General features: G+C 40.0%; 2 protein-coding genes across 6 annotated transcripts in view; one reads left to right on the top strand and one right to left on the bottom strand.

Moving 5' to 3' along the window:
• Window positions 1-13878, top strand: part of gas7b (growth arrest-specific 7b) — a 57243-nt gene extending 43365 nt beyond the window's left edge. The window contains exons 9-14 of the mRNA XM_067487957.1: window positions 260-338; window positions 3525-3653; window positions 4293-4416; window positions 9535-9614; window positions 10502-10600; window positions 10960-13878. Coding sequence (XP_067344058.1) covers window positions 260-338; window positions 3525-3653; window positions 4293-4416; window positions 9535-9614; window positions 10502-10600; window positions 10960-11073 — 625 coding nt within the window. The 3' untranslated portion in view covers window positions 11074-13878. The remainder of the gene's footprint in view (window positions 1-259; window positions 339-3524; window positions 3654-4292; window positions 4417-9534; window positions 9615-10501; window positions 10601-10959) is intronic.
• A 44-nt stretch (window positions 13879-13922) lies between these two features.
• Window positions 13923-22555, bottom strand: part of LOC137105567 (putative uncharacterized protein MYH16) — a 48982-nt gene continuing 40349 nt past the window's right edge. For 4 of the 5 annotated variants that reach the window (XM_067487956.1, XM_067487952.1, XM_067487955.1 and 1 more), the window contains 16 exons: window positions 21799-21885; window positions 21469-21714; window positions 21270-21387; window positions 20070-20197; window positions 19767-19963; window positions 19560-19692; window positions 19267-19483; window positions 18673-18809; window positions 18162-18265; window positions 17741-17933; window positions 17452-17655; window positions 17242-17367; window positions 16976-17146; window positions 15946-16146; window positions 15708-15854; window positions 13923-14289 (listed from right to left, as the gene is read on the bottom strand). In XM_067487956.1, coding sequence (XP_067344057.1) covers window positions 14137-14289; window positions 15708-15854; window positions 15946-16146; window positions 16976-17146; window positions 17242-17367; window positions 17452-17655; window positions 17741-17933; window positions 18162-18265; window positions 18673-18809; window positions 19267-19483; window positions 19560-19692; window positions 19767-19963; window positions 20070-20197; window positions 21270-21387; window positions 21469-21714; window positions 21799-21885 — 2562 coding nt within the window. In that variant the 3' untranslated portion in view covers window positions 13923-14136. The remainder of the gene's footprint in view (window positions 14290-15707; window positions 15855-15945; window positions 16147-16975; window positions 17147-17241; window positions 17368-17451; window positions 17656-17740; window positions 17934-18161; window positions 18266-18672; window positions 18810-19266; window positions 19484-19559; window positions 19693-19766; window positions 19964-20069; window positions 20198-21269; window positions 21388-21468; window positions 21715-21798; window positions 21886-22555) is intronic. The other variant, XM_067487953.1, reaches the window with a different exon arrangement.

Genomic DNA, 22555 nt, shown 5'->3' with positions numbered 1-22555 from the left:
ACTGAGCCATATCTCATGTCCCATGCATCCTAATATGTTGAACTGGCTGTGGACTTCAGCTCAACTCTCTTTACTGGTTACTTGTGTATCTGTGAACTTTTGCACTGACTCTGTTGCTAAACCTCATCTATGTGTGAACGTCTCCAGTTCTGCTCCCTGCCCCCCACCCATATGTTATGCCCTCTCCGCATGTATGTAAAAGTGTGTGTGGTCCTTTGTTGTGTGAGATATCACACTCTCGTTTCTTATCTGCTCCCAGGACTCTGGGGGAGGCTTGGGCCCAGCTAAGGAAGAGCCTGGCAGATGAAGCTGAAGTTCACCTAAAGTTCTCCTCAAAGGTAATTTATCACTCATTGAGTTTTTATTTATAGTAATTAAGTTCAACTTAGTTAATGTCCAACCCCAAAATTATGTCCATGTTTTTGAAAAGTTCCCTCTTGTTTTAGATTTTGAATGTCAGATTATTTCACCAGTCCATGTTTACTGTAGCTAGTCAGCAATGTACAAGCCCAGCTGTGTGTGCAGAATCTGTAACAGCTGTAACTTATTCTGTAATTTGTCTTTTATGTGCTTCCAGATACCTCTAAATGTAATTGTATGTTATTATATAATAATAATAATAATAATAATAATAATAATAAGAAGAATATACAACTATATACAAAATTCTGAATGAATTTGTAGATATTCTTTTACCAACACAAAGGCAAATTCAGTCTTTGCGCTGGCTATGTTCCTTATGACGAACAGGAGGAATTATTACAGGAATAAAACATGTACTTCACTCCTAACTGCTCTCCAGGCCTTGTTGCAAAAAGTGTTCTTAAATTATGAACATTCCAAATTTTAAGATCATGATATCTGATAAGTATAAAAAGGTATGTCAGATTTAGTGTTACTTGACCTTTTGATTGTCTATTCATCCATTATCTTAAATGCTTATTCTTTTCTGGTACATGGGGGCCTGGAGCCTATCCCAGCTGTCATGGGTGAGAGGTGGTCTCCCAGTCTTTCTCAGGGCCAACACCAAAAGACATACACAGACAACTATAAGCATTTGCATTCACAGTTACCAATAAACCTAACATGCATTGTTTTTGGACTGTGGGGGGAAACCGGAGAACCTGGAGGAAAACCACACAAGGAGAACATCCAAACTCTACACTTATTAAGCGAATAAGCTGTGTTGACATTTGACATGGATGCAATCAACACAAAAAAATGACATAAAAACAACTAAAACAAACTTATTTTAGATTTTGCTAAAACCACTGGATTCACCAAGTTTACTGGTCAGACATTTTTAAACAAGTGTTTTTCAATTATACCTCCAAATTAAGTGGTGTACTGCAAATAATCCTTTAGTCTGTTTTCAAATGATCTATCTGATCACTCAAGTATTTGTTGCATCAGTGTGGTCTGATGTTAGCAATAACCTGTGATGAAATGATACGTGTATTATATGTGTATGGCTGTTAATAATAGCCATACACATAAAAATTAGTTTCAAGCTAAGAAATACTAGAATTATAATTTCTAGACTGTGTGCAGCTTTTCATGAAAAATAGGAACACAAAAAGCTACTATTTCTTTTCCTTTGAGCTGTTTCCCTTTCAGGAGTCGCCACAGCGAATCATGTGCCTCCATCTAACTCTATCCTCTGCATCCTCTTCACTCACACCAACTAACTTCATGTCCTCCCTCACTACATCCATAAATCTCCTCTTTGGTCTTCCTCTAGACCTCCTGCCTGGCAGCTCCAACCTCAGCATCCTTCTACCGATATATTCACAGTTTCTCCTCTGAACATGTCCAAACCACCTCAATCTGGCCTCTCTGACTTTATCTCCAACACATCTAACATGAGCTGTCCCTCTGATGTCCTCATTCCTGATCCTGTCCATCCTCGTCACTCCCAAAGAGAACCTCAACATCTTAAGCTCTGCTACCTCCAGCTCTGCCTCCTGTTTCTTCAGTGTCTCTGTCTCTAAGCTGAACAACATCTCTGGTCTCACCACTGTCTTGAACATCTTTCCTTTCATTCTCGCTGATACTCTTTTATCACACAACACACCTGACACTTTTCTCCACCCGTTCCAACCTGCCTGCACTCGCCTCTTCACCTCTTTTCCACACTCTCTGTTGCTCCGAACCGTTGACCCTAAGTACTTAAAGTCCTGTGTAGAAAATATTTAAATCTTGCTTTCATAGAAAGAGCAGAACAGTCTATGACCATTTATAAATCTTTGAATTTGAGTACAAAAAAATACACGTTACATGCTGTGAGTATATTGAACAGTATGTGATTCCATATTGACCGTGGGCTCTGAAGCCTACAGCACATGTGAGTCACATGGCAGGCAGCCTCCCTTCAGATGTAATTATGCACAGTGAATGGCTCCCTGATTGCTGAAGCACATACATATGAAACAGAAGCTCTGAATCAGCATTTATCACCCACAACCTTTTGTCACTCTAGTCGTGACTTTTCCCTAATGCATGTTCAAACCCACTGTTTGTAGCTTCTTCTTGAGGGAGACATGCTCACAATAGGAACTAAGCCATGCACAGTATAATGTATAAAAAGTATGTGGCTTTAAAATCACAATTGCCATAATTGCTATAAAAGTTCCATCATTGCTTTTCGAGGGGGAACATTGCTCCTAATCTTAAGTATGTGAAGTGCAAGCATTTGATAACTTTATCTTGGGAATTAAGCAAAGGAACATAAAGGATAGAAGCCAGCATTACAGCTGGACTGATGGAGGAAATGAAGTCAGTGATGTTATCCTCCAGAGATGCACAGATGTCCGGCACAGTTCCACATTCTTGGAGGAGAAGGAAGGCTTTGAGTGGAAGTGAAGTTTGAATGAGAGTTTCCAATAGAGAGGAGGAGGAAGCTGTAGATCTCATTCATCACTGATGGGCAGGAGAGAATACCACACTGCTTATTAGGATCATATAACCAGTGGCGCACTCGCTGCTCTCAAGTTACTCATTTTAACATCAATTTTATCTTGTCACATTCTTGGAGCAGTATGGTTTCGCATTGTGAGTCATTTCACTTTAAAGCCCTTATCAGACGTAATGAAAAATCTGATCTAGCAGCTAACAAGTATTTGTCTTCTAAACTAGCACAGTGTGGGAGGATGATCACATAATTTAAAAAGCAATGAGAAGCATTTGATTATGTTTTTAAATAATTAGATATATATCTATATTCATATGATTTTCTTTTTTGACTAATAATTATTTGATTTTTAATAGTGTAATTTTTTCAATGACTTGTTGCTGGGAAAAGTGGGAATTGCACATCAACAAAACAACTACTCTATCTGCATCCAAAAACAAAAAATGCATGGTGTGTTTCTTTAGTTCAGTTTCCTGGAATATGAAAGTCATTGACAGCCTTTGATTGGTGAATTAAAATTGAGCTTCACAATTTACTGAGTTACTGAGTAAGAAAACACCTCACAGACGTCTGCTGGTCGTTGTTGAACTGTTGATGGTGTTGTTTCAAGCAGCTCCAGAGTGAGGTGGAGAAGCCTTTGCTGAGCTTCAGAGAGAACTTTAAGAAGGACATGAAGAGGTTTGATCATCACATCGCAGACCTAAGAAAGCAGCTGGTTGGACGATACGCAGCAGTGGAGAAGGTAGATACACAAAAACACAGATTTATGAAATACAAAAGCAGCAGCTCTAAACGAGCGCTGTCCTTACATTTGGCAGCAGCAGATTTTTAGGAATCTTCATGCTGGTGATTAAAATTCCACATCTCTTCTATAAGCAGATGGGTGTTTCCTGTCTTTGTAATGTTTTCTGCTTTTTGTATATGTATGAAGCCTGAAGGCAACGGCAGATCTGTCTCACATCATCTGTCATCTGAGCAGCATTCACTCTTAAGAAGGGACCAAACAATCTCTGTCTGATAAACTGATCTGATGGACAATTGAGCATTTAAAGCTGGACAGGAAATAAGATCCCGGCCATGTTTGCTGTCATAAAGCAGCTTTGGCACAGGAAGAGGGATGAATACTGAGAAAGGTTCAGCAGACTACATTATCACTCCGATGAATGGAAGCAGCCTGTTAATTAAGAATTACAACAGCACACTTTTATCACTTTAATTAAAATGTTTATTTTCAGAAAAGCGCCCATGTGTTAAAGTTACAGTTTTTTGCAAAGACAATCATTTTGTAAAACTTCCCTTGTAGAAGCTGCGTTTTTGTTGTCTCTCCCTTATGTGCAGCTGTTAGATATGGACATTAACTTCACGGCATTATCGCCAACAGGCACGTAAAGCTCTGGCCGACAGACAGAAAGAGCTGGAATTGAAGACTCAGCAGCTGGAGATCAAACTTAGCAACAAAATCGAGGAAGACATCAAGAAGGCCCGCAGGAAATCCACACAAGCAGGTCAGAACCAGGGGTCAAAGCACAAGTCACAGTCTCACACACGTATTTGCTGTTTTAAATGGGAAGCAGTGCTCATCACTGCTGCGAGTGGCTGTAAAGGGCTGTTGATTGCTGACGTTGATACATTAAGCTTCTATTTATTTTGGGAGCACTAAAGCAACCGTTTCATTTTCTTTTTACATTTATACATTTAAAAGTATGAACATTAGAATTCATCCTCTGAAGGCACTGGGCCTCACGCATACACATAAATCTATGCTATTATTTATTATATTAAGTCACTAAGTATTTAAAACTGTTAATTTACAGTACTTATGCATTAATCTGATGTATTAAATAACCATGAAATTGTCACACTTTCATCCTTATTAATGATCGTCCCAAATCTTACAATTATAAAATAAATAGAATCTGGGTAAAAGTCCTGGATGTCATCAATTTATCTTTGTTTCTTGGAAATAAGAACCTGTTTCCTTCTTTTTCGTCTGGTCTGTTTTCTTTCTCTTTTTACCAGCAGTCACTGCATCAGTTGTTGCATCCCAAGCCTCTTGTTTTGTTCTGTTTTTTAACTTTGTTACTCAGGTGACTTGATGTTTCTCTAGCTCCCAAAGAAACACAAGAGTAAACCTTTTCTGACTAACACTACAGACACTGTTTTGTGCAGTTGGGAAATTCTGTTCCATTTTTGCTGCAAAAGCTTTGCTCTACTCTCAGTTGAAATCCGCTGCTTTTTCAGCAAATGTATATTTCCTAATGTAGAGAAATACACGGATGCCAGTTTGGAGATTGCAAATAGCAGGCAAGCGTCTGTTATTTAGAACCTACTAGAGTGTTAAGATCAAACCTGCACGTGTCATGAATCTGACAGTGATTTTGAGTGTGTACTTATTTTGAGTGCACAGTAAGAACAGTTCTACACACCGGTTAGTATCAGGCTCATTGATAATCTTAGCTCGTGCTTCTCTGTATATGTTTTCTCTTTCTGTTTTATCCTTTAGACCCATAAAAAAAAAAATCCCTCTTCACCAGATGTGCAACTCTCCCTTATCAAGATTGTCTGAGCACAATCAGCTGTGTTCAGCTGCCCTCACTTTATCTACAAATCCCACTCTTAAGAGTTTAATGAATAGTTAACTTACTGGCCAGAATTCCTCATTCGGGCTTTTTGAGCCCTTTCCCTGTAGAGGTCATATCAGAACAGCTGTGACCAAGACGCCGTGTTTGTCTTTTTACACGAGTCATGAGCTTTATCAGCACTTTAGGCCAGACTGTTTTTTTTCTTTAATGTGTAGATGGAAGAGGAGGGAAGAAGGGGGAAACATTCATCTCTTGGCTTGTCTGTGTTCAGGCGTGGGTGTGGACTAACTCCATAGTCCCCGGGGGGGGGGAGGGGGGGGGGGTAAACATACATGCACATGAATAATCAGAACAGTATAAATGACCTTGTCAATTGACAGTATTGGATTATGTTGTGTCCTTAACCATGTAGGGACCAAACGTACACTCCCAGCTTCAGATAATGGCTGTGTCCATAGGAACATTTTCAGGCCGTGTGACATTTTCATGTCATAATGACAAACTAAAAATTGCACACAAATGACTTTGATGTCATATACTGTATGTATATATATACACATGTCACAAAGGTGAATGTGAACCATCAACATGAAAAAATCTGATATCACCAAAACATCTGAATTGAGTATTAAGGCATGTAATGTGAACTTAGCTATTAAAATGCTGCCTTTATTCGAAAAACATTTATAGTAGAGATTATTCATTCTGTAGTAATTCTATTATTAATTCCTAAAGAGCTAAATACTGGTTAATAAATAACATGTGTCGTTTACACATTGCTCCTATATATCTTACACATATTTTTTTATCCCTCATTTTGAATATAGAGCACATATTTTTAAATGTTTTTTGTTGTCAGTAACTGATCAAATAGGAGCAGTAGATGTTAACAAGCAGTCATTGTGTAGCTACTGTGCTACAATAATTGTTATTTAGGAAAATCAAAGCTTATATAAGTACAGGTTTGTGACAACAGCTCTGTTGGTCTTTAAAATGAGTGAACACAGTCATATTTGGCAGCGCACAAATCAGGGTTTAACAATGTTTGAATCATCATTGGATTACGGTTGTGGGTTCTTTGATCACTATTAATCATATCAGGCAAACCACACTCACATAGTCCGGATTAAGTTAATTAGCTAAGCGTGTGAATGTTATTCGATCTTCCAACAAAAAATATTTAAAGGCTAATGTAGATTTTTTTTCCCTTATGTTACAAATGTAGCTCAGTTGGTAAAGGCAGTCGTCCACGGACCACAAGGTGAGTGGTTCGATCCCCGGCCCTGGATATATGTCGAAGTGTCCCTGGGCAAGACACTGAACCCATTCCCCTCCCCAGCTGTGCAGTGCTGGTCCAAGCCTGGTAGAAATTGGGGAGGGTTGCGTCAGGAAGGGCATCAGGCGTAAAAACTGTGCCAAATGCGGATGATGATCCGCTGTGGCGACACTGAACTCACGGGATAAACCGAAAGGACAAAAACAAAACAAAAAATGAGACATAAACAGAGTTTATATAATAGTTATGACTATCCATGCATTTTATTTTAAAAAGGCTCAGTATTTTTTGCGAAACACCTGTGCAATTTACTCTTTTAACAAATGTTAGCCAAACCGGAAAAGACACAAATGATGTGGACTATTTTCTGCTCTAGTTTAATACACATGGATGGTCTAGTACATTACGATAGTAGATGTGAGAGTGAGTCCAAATAAACTACTGCGTGTGTTCATGGCAATAAAGAACAACATTGTGGTTGCTGATGTGAGCTCAGTGGCACAGAGGTATAGTTTATCATGCTTAAAAACACATAAAACATATATTTATAAAATATTACTAGTCTTATGCTTTCCAGTAATACATTTCATTAAATTGACACAACAAACCTCATGTGTAAGTCGAGGCCAAATGCACGTGAATGTTAGAAGAGTGAGAGGGGAAGCAGAGGCGGAGTGGAAAAGTAACATTAGCAGCAGCTGGTTGGTTTGTAAAAGTGTTTAATACCTGTGTAACCTGAGGAAAGTGACAGGCTAAGAGTAAACAGATGTAGACTCTCCACCAACGTGTGATGTCATGGCTCAACCAAATGCTGTTACAATAAACACAAGTCCTCCAACGTGAATGGCTCTCTTCACACACACACACACACACACACAGACACGCAAACACAAGCCGTCATCCCTCCTCCGTCCTGCTTATGCAACCAGGGAGAAAAACAGCAGCAGTTGTTGATGGTGCTCGTTGTGTCTCGCCACCAGTGATGGTGACTACAGTGTGAGGGAAGCAGAGAGAAGACTGATGCCAAAGCAGCTAAAGTGCAGCATCTGTCTGCTCAAAGAATCATTATCGCTTCATACTCTCAAAACCTAAAGTTTTTACATCCACCACCAAAAACCATCATCACTCTTGTGTTGAGCTCATTATCTTTGCTTTAAAAAAATATATATATTGGTTTTAATTTTAGCCTTTTAGTCTTCAGGACTTTTGGAGGTTGATGTGATGGCTCATCTGCAATTGATCTGCATCTCTTTTGCATTTTCTTAATTTTCTCTTTATAGAAGGATATTGTGAGCTGACCTGAAGACCTGTAAACTGTTAACTGTGCTGCAGCAGAAAATGCAACAGCTCATTTTTAATAAATCCCACATACCCACCAGTGAGTTAACCTCATGTGTAAATTCTACTCTATAAATTACATTTACGAAAAAAAAGGAACAAAGTGACGAGGATTGAATGACTAATTTGAAAAGTGTTGCAGTGACAATATTCTGCTTATGTGTCATTGGTATTTTAGTTACATTTTCCATTGCGGCAAGCAGTTGAATTCACACAGAAAGCAGGAAAAACTGATTGTACACTAACTGTTCAGCATCAAACACTGATGGACTAAGTTAGCTCCTAGTGGTGGTGGTGGACATGTTTGGAGATTTAGCAGCTTACGGTGTTTTTGTAACGGCCCTTTCTTACCCTTTGCTTCGGCTGTGACTCCTCGAACAACCATTACGCTTTAGTTGACCAATCAGCCCCCAGACGTAAGCGTGAAAGAGGTATGAACAGGCCCAAATGACACATTATTCCCATCGTCTCTTCTCCTAAACTACTACTCCAAACTTCTTGCTACTTTCCGTTCAAAATATTTGGCAACACTGGTAGTTTATCCCATCTGCCAACATGCAGGGAGGTGAGTGATGACATTCTTATTGTTGCTCCTATGTGGGTTGCACAGATTGTGAAATAAGCCTTAATTGGCAACTGTTTGCTAACAGCCATAGGTGACAAAACCATAAATGTATGTTTACAGGTTATTTGTGCTGGCTCCAAAATTGTTACAGGTTGGAATGAAATAAAACACTGATTAGTTTGTTCATGTCACAGTTTGTGTTGTTGGTACAACGGAGCACTGAGCGAAACAGTGAAACTTAACATAATTTTAGAAAAGCAATCAGCTGTGGACCTGTTTGTGCCTTCATTAGGATCCTTTTTTTCCCAGTGAGTCCACTTTAAGAAACACTGTCTTACACCAGCTGTCACACAATGAAAAAGAGAACTCAATATTAAAATGGATATAAAATAGGAGACATTCACAAAAGATTGAGAGTCATCTGCTGAAGAACATAATGATCAGGATCATTTCCTCTCTGATCTAATCTTACACATGATTAGTGTTTGTTTTGCAGGATACGAACAGTAACATTAATGAAAAGATGGATTAGACCTTTCCTTTAATCATTTTCTTATGATATCATAATGAAAAATCTGTTATCAGTCCAGAGTGTGGGCACACTTTGGATAATCCGATCATCTGAGCGAGGTGGAACAAATGCGGTGCATGTGTGTTGTTGTAATTCATCGGTGTTGATGGAATAGTTTGGCGGTAGCGTCATCTAGTGGCTGCATTGTGCACTGCACACTGAGATATACACTGTAATATTCCCTCAGTAGCAACGTGAGCAGATGCACTTACGGTTAAGTCCTATTACTGCATATATTTTCAAAATAAAAGCCCCAATCACCCTTTTTTTCTTTTTCTCCCCATTTAACAGGCGATGACCTGATGCGCTGTGTTGACCTTTATAACCAGTCCCAGTGCAAATGGTTTGAGGAGATGGTCACCACGAGTCTGGTAAGAAACCACATGGATGGAACATCATCTCACAGTTATTCAACAGACTTCAATTTTAATTGTCATTATACACATGGATGTCAATAATTAATTGGTATTAGTTGCAAAATTAATTGTTTTTTCATAGTTTTAATTAGCTTTAAAAGGACATTTACTTTTGATACACTTAGCAAGAATGAGCAAACTGTACTGACAGTACTAATATTAGTACCTAATAAATTGATAATTTAATAACTCAGTTTTACAACAGTAATATCCCATAGGCTTAATATCTCCCCTGATATAAAATCTACATAAAATGAAAATGTGCAGATATTAAATCACTGGGTGAAGTTTAGGAGGAATGAAGAATATAGAAATCAGTCACTATCACTCACTGATTTAACACATCCAGCTGGGAGTTGCAGCCAACGATACAATTTTATGATCAGAATACAGAGATAATGACTTAAATGTACAGGATACGGTATCATGATTGAGAGACTAATACTCTGACATGACCTAGTCGCATGGAAACAACAAGACTACATGGAGACTTCATACTTCAACATTACATGGTAACTTCAGCATGAAGGATCACGATCAGTTAAAATATTCATCGTCATGACAAAACCTGGTAAAATAGGAAACAGAATATACCAAAACACACAAAGACTGTAAAAGTGGATTTGTGAGAGATTTGTAAGTGCTATAAGAGGCAGAATGTTTGCTTTTAAATCCAAATGCTGTGCTCTCTGGGGTGAAATGGATTATTTGAAATGTGTGTCATGTACAGTTTGTTAAACAGGGAATTTCCAATGGTTCCTGTAAACTCAGTCAGTCGGTGCAGACAGAAGTGTAGCGATTTCTCTATGACTCAGATGTTCCACACTGCTTCTCCTCCTCAGGAGCTCGAGCGGCTGGAGGTGGAGCGGGTGGAGGTGATCAGACAGCATCTTTGCCAGTACACCACCCTTCGTCACGAAACAGACATGTTTAATCAAAGTGTAAGCACAACTGACCTCATTCTGATTGGTTAAGCTCAGTGTGCTACTGTCTTTAATGTATTTGATGTTCTGTTTAGATTAATTCACTGGGTTTTGTTCTGTATTTATTTCTTGATGTCCTGTCATAGCAATCAGAATAATTTACATCTATGTAATTAAGATTTAATTTGCATGTTCTGTTGTATATTATTGCGCAATTCATGACTGTTACTTTAACTATAGACTTTGCTTTAGAATTTGTTAAAAGCAACAGAATTGGTTCACTACTGCTCCTACATCAGCAGAGGGAATCAAAGAGCCACTACACGGTGCTCAAGCAAGCAAACAACATGTTTTGATGCTTTTCTTTCTCTTTCCAGACAATGGAGCCGGTGGACAAGCTCCTTCAGTGTGTGGACCCAGCCAAAGACAGAGAGCTGTGGGTGCGGGAGAATAAGACTGGAGAAATCCGGCCGGTGAACATAGAGATCTGACATATGAATCGGGCATAAGCTCACTTTCACACTGCGGTTAGACACGGACATGTTAACCCAGAGGGAGCACAACACCTGAGTGCTGACTGGGAGATTAAATCTGTGCTGGGGTCACAGCACGTCTAATAGACTGTGAGATAAGCAAGCGTTTCTTCACATCCCAGCAGCCTCCCCAGCAGGAGGAGGCTCAAATCTGGACGATTTACCACAAACCATTGGAGATGATGAAGATGCTAAGGTATCATGCAAGCTGACGGAGCACGAGAAAATGGGAACTGGGACTGTGAATTCCTCACTAAAGTATACTCAGGTGTGACGAATGATGAAGAAGCACCAACAGGGAACATTTAACATGAAAACATGTCAAATAGCTTTACAGTATGTCACGCAGCAGGGCCATTCTGCAGCTTGTATGTGCTTCTGCAGTAAGGAAATCAGCAAGACGCTGTTAGCAAAATGTATCCGATGCTGCTGAACTAAATAGATTCTGACCGAAGAGTGTTATATTACTGTGCACCACAATACAGCTAAAGTCATTGTTTTATTAGTATTGACCCATCGCTTCGCCCCACCACTCATACTTACTGTGCAGCTGTTAGGTGTAGTGCACTTTCACAGCACATACGCAGTTTACAAAAAAAATGTATAAAGATAAGTGGCTGATGTACCACTCGAAATTCAAAATCATTTTGAAATAATCGTAGTGTTCTATGTCACAGAGGCTGATAAGTGTGTTTCTCATTGTACCCAACATCTGTGGATCCTATTACGAGCAAAACTCTTAGATTCAAAACTGTACTTAAAGCAACAGTACGTTACTTTTTCTTCAAACATATTTATGACGTTTTAAAACATTCATATTTCATATTACCTGACAATAAGTAAAATCTGGCGAGCTGTGTAGAGCACGGCGGAGCAGAGTGGGTTCATTTGGAATCTCAGATGGTAAAACAATGGAAATACTCTAGTAAGGTATTACTGCACTAACGAATAGTACGTGAGTAAATGTAAATGATCATAAATAAATATTAAAATGATATTTTTTCTAATATCAACCATACAGTGCTTAAATAGCCTAGAATATTAATAGTGTCGAGTGCCTTTGGAAATAATGATTTGTGATTAAAAATGACCATCGCGTAAGGCGCTTTACACTTTGGTTAACAATGTTTGTGACACTGAAAGCTTGACAGAGCTCTTGTGCTGGGGTTTAGCGAATGGTCAATTTCTGAAGACAAACATCTCAAATTTAGCTCTCTGAAATATATATGTGTCAAAAAAGGCTAACGTTCACCTGTGTTTTCTTTATCGCTAATCAGAGTTAAAAATCAGTTAATTGCACTTTATTCTCAAGTGATTTTGAATAATTATACTTTAAGATGCTGTTAGTTGAAGTATTCTAAAAGAAGTTATTGATGAAGCTATATTGCTAATAAAAGTTAAAGTGTTTTGATTGTACTGCGGGGAACTGGTGTAAATGTATGTCACCTGCTTTAAAAAGACAAAGTGAAGGATGTAAAATGCCGTCGAATCTTAAACAAACACATATGATATACCAGACATTTGGTACTAATAATATATGAAACATACAGTGTTTATATGCAGTATTAATGGCCACTCTCCTATGATATTAAGCAGTTTTTGGGGAAAACAAGTCAGTTGCTTCAGTTGAATTCGGTGTTGTACAAAATGCTTTTTTATTACCATGTCTTGTTCAGTATTACTGCTAACTATCACTTGACCACTGAAGACTTAGATGTTTTGTGCATTAATAGCTAAAGGTTGGCATATTTCACCTTTAAAATGAAAATATATCCTATATTATAACAAGTGCTGTCTGGTTTACTTTTGCTTTCTTTGTGATGCTTTATTATAAGGAGAAAATACACAGGATAATAAATCCTAAAAAACATTCACATTCAACAATAACATGGATCATGGGTTTTATCACGGGTTTAGGCAGTGATAATAAAAATGTGGTTAAAGGTTTTGACAGATACACTCCGACTTTGTTATCAAATAGTTCATGAACAGACATTGAATTTCTTATTATTGATCTGAAATAAGTCATCAATGGCATCTAGATGCATAGCTTATTTGGTAACACTTTGTTATAATGACTGGTTAGGACTCATTTATGAGCCATTTACAAATCATTTATGATAATGATTCCATGCTAATTAGAGTTTGTCAATTACAATTTAAGTTTCACTTTTTTTTACTGCTATTTCAAAGCAGCTGCTGTTGTAGCTAATGTCATTCATTAAAAGGTTTCACATATTGACTATGTTAAACTGACTTCAGTGACATGGAGCCTAAACATTTAGCAACATATTTGCTAAATGTTCTGCTGCACCAGCTGGTAGAAAATCTTATTTGAGCTACTGGTTATTTAAAGTTATTTCGTGCCACGTCCTCTGCTCTTCAAATGCAGCTGTTGCTAAAAGCAGTTAACTTAGCTTTTAAGTAACGGTTGATTTTTGACTTGCTTATAATTTAACAATGTGAAGAGGTTATTTGATTTCACATTTATAGATAAAAGACTAATTAGAAATTATATATATGTTCAAAGGACAAAGGCAGATAAGTAATATGCTATTATCCCTGTGTAATTTCCAAAAGTAAATGTTTTGTTATTCAGGTTTATAATTCATTTATAGCTTATAAATGTCTCCTGACGGTTCATTATGATAAAGTGTTAAACCTAAGTACAGTGGTATTTTAGGACACTTTTACGGTACAATCGGTTTTTACATACAAATATTACGTTGTGACATGGATATAAAATGTATTGGATTAAAGCTGGAGTGTGTTCTCAGAGCTGTTCATTTACAAACTGCAGTCATTACACACAGAGGAGTAGATGCAGTTACATAAAGGTTCAGTTGGAATGTACAGTACACATTCAGGTTTTGTTGATGACCTGAGTGTGACATCACAGTTTTAGCCTCCCTGATGTATCAGACTTCATACTGTGTTTAATCCCTTCAAAAGGTCCCATGGTGTAGCACTTAAAAAGTCAGGGCTGTTCTCTGAAATGCTGACAGTGGTCTGTCTAATTGTCTAATCGATCATCAGCTTCTTGAGAGAGTTGAGATAGGCAGGAATGAGTGAGCTGACAGACTCATTGTCATCATTGAGAATCTTCTCTTCTCTGCCCTCTGAGCCTGCAGAACTGGGCGACCTGACCAGGCCGGTGTACGGAGTGCTGTATCCCTGGACAGGCAAAGACACACAGTGTTATTCTTCAAACCTACAAAAAGAAATTACGATTCAGTGCAATGCACAGATCTACCTCACCATTACTGGCCAGAGTCCAAACTCTACTTGAATTATTCCAGACATATGGTTTTTAATTTGGATAAAAGCAAAAAATATTCAACTAGTAATACGTCTAAAGTGCTGACTGGAACTGGCAAGAGAGATCATATTTCACCTTCCATTGGCTTCCCATTAAATCTAGAATAGAGTTTAAAACCCTGCTTCTTACATATAAAGCTCTGAATGTTCAGGCTCCATCATATTTAGAAGACCTCATAGCACCATATCATCCCAGTAGACCACTTCGCTCTCAGAATGCAGGCCTACTTGTGGTTCCCTGTTAGAGGACCCACCCCCCAATCCACTGAGCTTCTTTCCTCCTCTTGACCCTCTCTCCTCTCCTCTCACTCCACTCTCATTGTCACCACTGTATGTCATTAACTCTGTGTGTTTTCTCCCGTAGTTCTCTTTGTCCTCCTCTGTCCCCCTCTCTCTGTCCCTTTCTGCAGGTGTCCCCCGGCTTTGAAGCTGTGTGTTTTCCAGCTACTGGTCCGACCAACCTGCCTGATGTTTTGTTGTTGCTTTTTGTTACTCTGTTCTTTTCTCTCTCCCCTTTCCACTCACCCCAACCGGTCAAGACAGATGGTCGTCCACCCTGAGCCTGGTTCTGCTGGAGGTTTCTTCCCTTAAAGGGAGTTTTTCCTCTCCCCTGTTGCCTAGAGCTTGCTCGTTGCTTGTTGGGTTCTCTGTGTACATCTTTATAATCTTGACTTTATTATGTAAAGTGCCCTGAGATGACTTTGTTGTGAATTGGTGCTACATAAATAAAGTTGAATTGAATTGAATTGGATTAAAAGTTTCCTGTAGATGAATGTGGTTAAAGTACATTTCTGTTTCATCCCTGTGTTAGATAGGTGAACTGTGTAAGCTGCAGCAACCCGGCACAGAAAAAGTGTGGAGATACAGGTCTGGATGGATGTTGTTTTGGTCATGTGCCAAACATTAAAAAAAAAAAAAAAATCAGTGTAAACCAGGCACCGTATCTGTTTCAAGCCTGTAAGCAGTGTGTCAATCTTCTTGTTTTAACACCATAGTAAAATACTGAACCTACTTATGTACTGATGAGAGGAGTCTGAATCAGATACATTAGGAAAAGCTTTGCATGACAGTAAAGACATTGAAGTGTTATGTTGTTAATACAAGCAAAGTCTGAATAATCTGCGATCTTATATAAAATGTTAAATATCAAAATAGTGAAAAAAAAATACTGATGTAGATCATGAACAAATATAGTTTAAAATGATCTTTTGAAGCTTTTTTAGTGAGTAACTTAAAAATCGCTCAGCCCACGTAGACATAAGAAGGTTACTCACAGAAGAGTAACCTTTGCCGAAGCTCCCTCTGTTCTTGGTCCTGATCTTGGTAAGTGCTGACTCAGCAATGTCAGCTCGCTCCTCCGCATCATCCAGCTCATGGACAGTCTTCCTGTACTTTGCCAGGTTCATGTTAGCTTGTTCCTCCTGCGGTAGCAATGGTTTGCGTGTGATCCAAACAGTCTGGAATATCATCAGGCGACAACAATGTGCAGAATAAGATAGAAATGTTACATACAGCCTCTTCCACTTGTCTCTTGTAGGCCTTCATCTTGTTCTGCAGCCGTTCCACCAGCTCCTGCATCCTCTGGTGGTTCTTCTGGTCCTCCTCTGACTGGAACAGCAGCTCCTTCAGCCGGCGTTCGTTTTTCCGCAGTGTCTTCACTGTCTCAGCATGTCTCTTCTGCTCAGAGTCCAGCTCCAGCTCCAACTCTTTCACCTGCACCATTCATACACATTGATTTACGTTTTCGTTTTTATGGCAAACTCACCTGTGCAATGCCTCAGAGCTCAAAACTGGGTTCTCTAAATTAGAATTTCGATGAAATTTTCATCTATATCTTGATGATACTTTGAAATGTATTCTTATTTTCACCCGGTGGTGTAAATCATATCAACATATCACTGGTAAAAAAGTTTCTGAAAGCAGGAGCAAGGTGTGCAGGTGCAAATGATGAATGATGCAGAATCCCAGAGAAAACATTGCCCCTGGTTGGGGGGCCCGTTCTTGGCTCCCTGTCCATTTTTAAATATATTTTAAATTCTCCTTTTAGGTTTTAAAGCTCTTTATGGTTTATCACCTGTATATGTATTGGACACGCTGCACTAGTATCTCTGAGATCTTTCAGCTGTAGTTTCCTGGTTATTCCATAGACTAGAAAAGGGAAGATTCAGCCTCCTGGGTGACTGGCTTTTTTTTTTTTTTTTTTATTATATAATATTTATATTTTTTTTATTAGCATTTTTTAAATGTTAAATCCATTTTCCTTCCAGTTTCAGTGAACTATAACAACCTTCTTTCCAAACTGACTCACTCGGAGGCTTGTTTACAATTTGTCTGACCGTTTCCCGGCTCGTGTTTCTGGCCCTATCTTATCTATATTTTGGGATATTTCTTCATTCTCAGATGAGAAATAAATAAGCTTGTAACCATAATCTACAGAATCAACATCATTAGAAACTATCCCGTCAGGGTTATGAACATTCATGACAATCTGAGAACAAAATTCCTTTCTCGGGATCAGTGTGTTAAAATGAGACAAACTAACCTTCCCCTCCAGCTTCTGGATGATCTTCTTGCCTCCTTTAAGAGCCATCTGCTCGGCCTCGTCCAGCCTAGTGCTCATGTCTTTGATCTGAGCCTCCAGGCCTTTCTTCACTCTCTCCAAGTGGAGCGTGTGCTCCTGCTCCAGACGCAGCTCCTCTCCCACTCTCGCCAACTGACACAGTTACACCATTTTAAAAACCATTTGTCTCCAGCTGAACATGTGTTGTAATAGCTTAGTCATCACTGCTTGTCTTGTGTGGGATTTACCTCGCAGCTGGCCTTCTTGGCCTTGTCTACGGATCCTCTCAGCTCTCCCTGCAGCTCCTCGTGCTCCTGCTGCAGAGTCTGAAGATCCACCTCCAGCTTCCTCCTTCCGCTCAGAACTGCCTGCAACTGAACACAGGAGAATTTAAGGCATTTAATGAGACCTTCCCACTCCACAGGAGATTGAAGCAAACACTTCACAGCATGTATCACCTGGTTGTTGAGGTCGCTGTATTTCTCATTAGCTTCCTGCAGCTCAGTCTCCAGGCCCTTGCGGACCCTCTCTGCGCTCTCTAGAGCTGCTCGAGTCTCCTGTCCCTCGCTGACTAGAAGAACGCAGCGCCGTTCCATGGCCACCTGCTCCTCCCTTCGCTCCTCATGGCTCCGCACCTCCTCCTCTAGCTGAGCCTGCTGCTCCTGAGACAAAGGGAGACACTTACTTTGTAAATCCGTTCTGTGCCGTGGACGAAAAGAAAAACTGTACTACCTCTTATCACCAGACCTTGATCTGCTGCTGCATCTTCTTGCTGTTCTTGCTGAGTTCTGCATTGTTCTTGTTGAGCAGGTCCACCTGCAGCTCCAGCTCATTGATGTCAGCCTCCAGTTTCTTCTTCATCTTCAGCCCCTCTGCTCTGCCTCTCACCTCTACATCCAGACTGGCCTGAAGAGATTCTAATGCTCTCTGATGTCCTTTCCTGACAGAGGGATGAAGAAGTGGAGAAAAGCAGTAAAAAAAAAGGATGAACTGAGCCTGTGTCACTGCAGAGATGGCAGAGCAGGGTTTTAAGGGAGAAATGGTTAAATGAGAGAGGTCTTACCTCCAGAAATAATGCACCACGACTGTGTAGAGGGAGTAAAGGGAGAAAGAAGACAGGATGAAAAATAGGTCCTTCAGATGAAGGAAGTGTCACACAGCGAGTTACCTTGCAGCTTCCATCTCTTCTTCTTTCTCCTGCAATCTGCGCTCCAGATCCCCTTTAGCCTGGGACAACTCCAGCTGCAGCCTCAGCACCTTGGTCTCCTCAGCCTTAAGAGATGAATAAAACATTTTATATAAACAAAGTATTTCTAAGGTTTCATCATGGTTTCATCATGTCAGTTCTCCAGTAACAAATATACAATGGTTGGCTCTTCTGCTGCTTTAAACTTTAAATGAGTTTATACAAACCATTTTGTTCCCAATTTGTTTATTCCCAATTATTTTTTCTTATGAACTCACTTTAGATCTTTCATTGTAAATGCACTTCCGTTCATATGTTCATTCTTTTATCTGTTGTCTGATATGAACTTTGTAAATCAGTTTTGAAAGGTGCAAACAAAGAAAGTTCTTTAACTTCTAGGTTCTGCATGAAGTGAAGATGCTTCATGCTTGGCCCTCAGTAAGCATCGATGCAAAATAAACAGCTGAAGTGCAGATTTGTTGGGGGTGTTTACCTCCAAAGCCGCCTCAGATTCCTCCAGTGAGGCCTGTAACTCTTCTTTCTCCATCTCAATCTTCTTCTTTGCTTTCTGGAGCTCATGGACACTCTTCCCTCCATCTGACAGCTGGTCCGTTAGGTCAGCTACCTCCTCTGTAACACAAAGACAAACCAAACGGCTAATTGAACTATGAGTCTTCACTATTACGTAACGTACTTAACTGATGTTAGCTATTGTGGCTAAAGGAATCATAAAGGAATTGGAAAATATGGTAATTCATTTTTGTTGCCGAAAGCAAAATGAGAACATTGATATTCTCTTATCCGTGCGTTATGTTTTAAGCTGGATCAAGCCATTAGCTTAGCTTAGCAGAAACCTGCTTAATGACCAACAAGTTGTCTGTCCGCCCTTCGCCAAAGTGTTCTACGTTTCATTTGATGTATGGATAATTAAAACTGGGTAGAATGTGTCATGTGTTAGTTGGTGTAACCATGACCTGGATAACTGCGAGTCTCCACAGACATGTTGGCTGGTGTGTTTTTGCTGCTACAATACCTCTTTTCTGCAATGGTTTTGTTAAACTAAGCCAAAGGCCTCCAGACCACATACCCTGGTAGGCCTTGTTCTCCCTGCGCAGAACCTCGAGCTGCTCCATAGACTCCTCGTGAGCCGTCTTGAGTTTGAAGAGCTCACTGGTGTGTTGCCTGCTCTCCTTCTGGCAGCCCTCCACCTCAGCCACCAGTTCCTCACACTTCTGCTTCCAGTCTCCAAGCTGCTTCTCCAGGACCCGCTGCTTCTTATCCAGAGCCTGACCACAGCTGCTGGCCTGGGACAAGGCACACGTGTTTGGAGAGAACAACAAAGACTTTCATAGCACTGATATAGCACGTTTCCTGCTCTACCTTCTCCAAGTCTATACAGAGCTCCTCCACCTCTCCCTGCAGCCTCTGTTTGGTTTTCTCCAGTGAGGAACATTTGGCCTGTGTGGCCTCCACGGCCTCCTCAGCCTCCTGGAGCCTGGTCGCCAGCTTCTTTCTGTGACACACACAGAACTTAGATACACGAAAAGTAACATGTGACTGATGACTGCCAGTGTCAACACCACATACTTGGTGTCCTCCAGCTCGTCTGCATGCTGGATGGCGTCCGACTCGTGTTTGGTCCTCCAGTGCGTCACCTCACTGTTTAGTTTGGAGACCAGACGCTGCAGCTCCTGCTTGCTCTCCTGCTCCTCCTCCAGCTGCTCCTTCAGAACCTCGCACTCCTGACGCATTGAGCTCAGACTGCTGTTGACCACCTGCTTACACTTGCAGCATTTACCAGAGACGTGAAAATACGATTTTGAGCAGAAAACATGCGCAGAATAGATGTTTTTGTACTTGATATTTTCATATTGAGTTTAAAACACGGACCTTGACCTCCTCGTCCACATGTTTCTTAAGTTCCTCCAGTTGTGTTTGGAGCAGCGTTTTGGAGCGGGACAGATGACTGACTCTGCTCTCTGCCTCCTCCATCTGTCGACTTATGTCTGCATTATCAGCTGCCAGGATAACAGAACAACACTAATTGTTACCCCTGTGGAGCATTTTGAAGCACTGTGCCTATACCAGGTTCTGCAGCAACACACGAAATACAATCACACAATCTTTTTTTGTCTGTTTTATAATCGTAATTATGTGTGTTTATTTTTGCAGGAGTTTTGAACTGTGTCATGAATTGAACACTATTGAGAAACAGACACATTCTAAAACAGTAAGACGGTTGTTTATTTCTACTAAACTGCTATTATACATGTTTAATTCCTCCATTTCATTGCCACAACAAAGGTAAATGATGGGCTGTTGTATTAAAGGGGCACTCCGCCGATCAACAGTATGTCTAAGACTAGAAAAGCAGTTGTATAATGTTTTGTGTTACTTCAGAGGAGCTTTGACAAGTAAAGTAACATCCCTTGAATAATTTTGGCTTTGACTACAGGGGACTATTGGCTTATGTGTGTAGCTCTCATGAAAAAAAAGTTACATTATGAGTAGTGCAGAATACAGGGAATTTATAGCTTAGTGACAACAATTCAATATATAAAAGGCTCTGGTGCATCACGTTTCAATGTTTTATAGCAAAAGCAGGTTCCCCTCTGCTTCTGGTCTCTATGCAAAGATAAACAATTTACTGATCTAGTTCCACAGATAACAGATAACAAGTGGCATAAGTGGAATCAATCTTTTCATCTTACTCTCAAAAAGAAATGAACAACTATCAACACTATGAATTGCTGATCCCAGCAGGTTCCCAGTTGGGATCCTAATGGGGTGTGTTCTAGATTCCACAGTAAAAACACCCATTATAACATTGGTCATACAGTAGCAGGGCACCACCATTAGATGGTGCTTTGCACAAAAAGTGAAAAGCTTGTCAAAGTATTATTGACAAGATTTCAACACCTACAATAATAATGTTGTTCTGTGACAATGGGTTCTGATTACTTTTAAATGCCAGCAACAAAACAACCCACCAACTCTCATTAGATCCTAAATAACTTACTGCTTAATCTTACTGGTGAATGGAAAATATGTGACGACATGAACGTACATGAAGTAAACACAACACAATACCTGTGAGTCTGTTCTTGGATACACTGAGCTCAGTTAGCGTCCTCTGCAGGTCTTCTCCTCTCCTGTTGGTTTCAGCCAGCTGCTCCTCCAGCTTCTTCAGCTGGCTGTCTGAGGATGCCTGCAGCACACAAGTCACATACTATAAGCTGCTGATGTCAGGGACTAGTTAAGAAGCGGTGAGGGGGATCCTGATCCTGACCTTAGCTTTCTGCAGACTTTCCAGTGAAGCAGCCAGCTCATCCACCTCCATCCTCAGGTTCTGCTTTTCCTTCTCCAGCTTCGCCCTGACTCGTTGAAGGGCGTCACACTGCTCGCTCAGCTCTGCCATCGCATCGCTGTGCCGCTTCTTTAGAGATGCAGCCAGAGCTTCAGACTGGACAGATGACTCCTCCAAGTCTCTCCTCAGACGCTGCAGCTCAGCCTCTCGCTTCTTATTCGCCTCCATCTGTTAACCACACACACACACAGTATGTAAAGATCCACAGAACTTGTTTCATCACAAATGGCAGTTTACTTTTTGTTAGTGTACCTGTGAGGCAGTGACGCCTCCTGCTTCCTCCAGTCGGTCAGTGAGATCATCCAGTTCTCTGGTTAGATCTGCTCTCTGCTTCTCCACCTGACACAAACACAAGACAGTTCAAACATAGTCATATAAATTATAGATGATTATTTTATGACTTAGTAAAAAGTAACTATTTCTTTAAACCTCAATAATTTGGATTCAACCTCTGCCTGTCAACACCTTCTCTGCATTAACCCACAGGCAGAGGACTTCTGGACAGGTTAACCACTTGGGAGTCAGTATAACTGTAGTAGCAGTAGTTTACTTTAAACACTTTGACTCAGTGGTATTTATCTCTTAATTTTTGATACTTCCCTAAATCGCAAATATTACGTTTTTCATGAACAACTTTCATTTTCAGAAAGAATTATAATCTGAAAAACAAAAACCACCACCTTCATCTTCATATCCCACTTAACAATTGACACTGGCTCCACCTGTTTAATACAAGTGGATACTAGTACAATGCAAAAGTATATTAGAAAATTGCTGTTATACATAAAAACCATGTAAAGTGAATATATTCACGAAAATGCAAAACAAATAAAACATTTAAAGCTGCGGAAATTATGATGTATGAATGATAAAGTCTTTACTGGGGCCTTCAGGGCAACACTTCTCACGCTCAACATGGAACAGCGCACACGGAGGGAGTTTTTAATGCAGGGCCATTACACGCACAAACAGCCGGCGTTCTGTAGTTAAAAGCACTTGTGTTGTTTTT

Source organism: Channa argus, chromosome 20 (genome assembly GCF_033026475.1).
Source record: "Channa argus isolate prfri chromosome 20, Channa argus male v1.0, whole genome shotgun sequence".
NCBI classification, from domain to species: Eukaryota; Metazoa; Chordata; class Actinopteri; order Anabantiformes; family Channidae; genus Channa; species Channa argus.
This window is presented reverse-complemented; position numbering and strand designations above follow the sequence as displayed.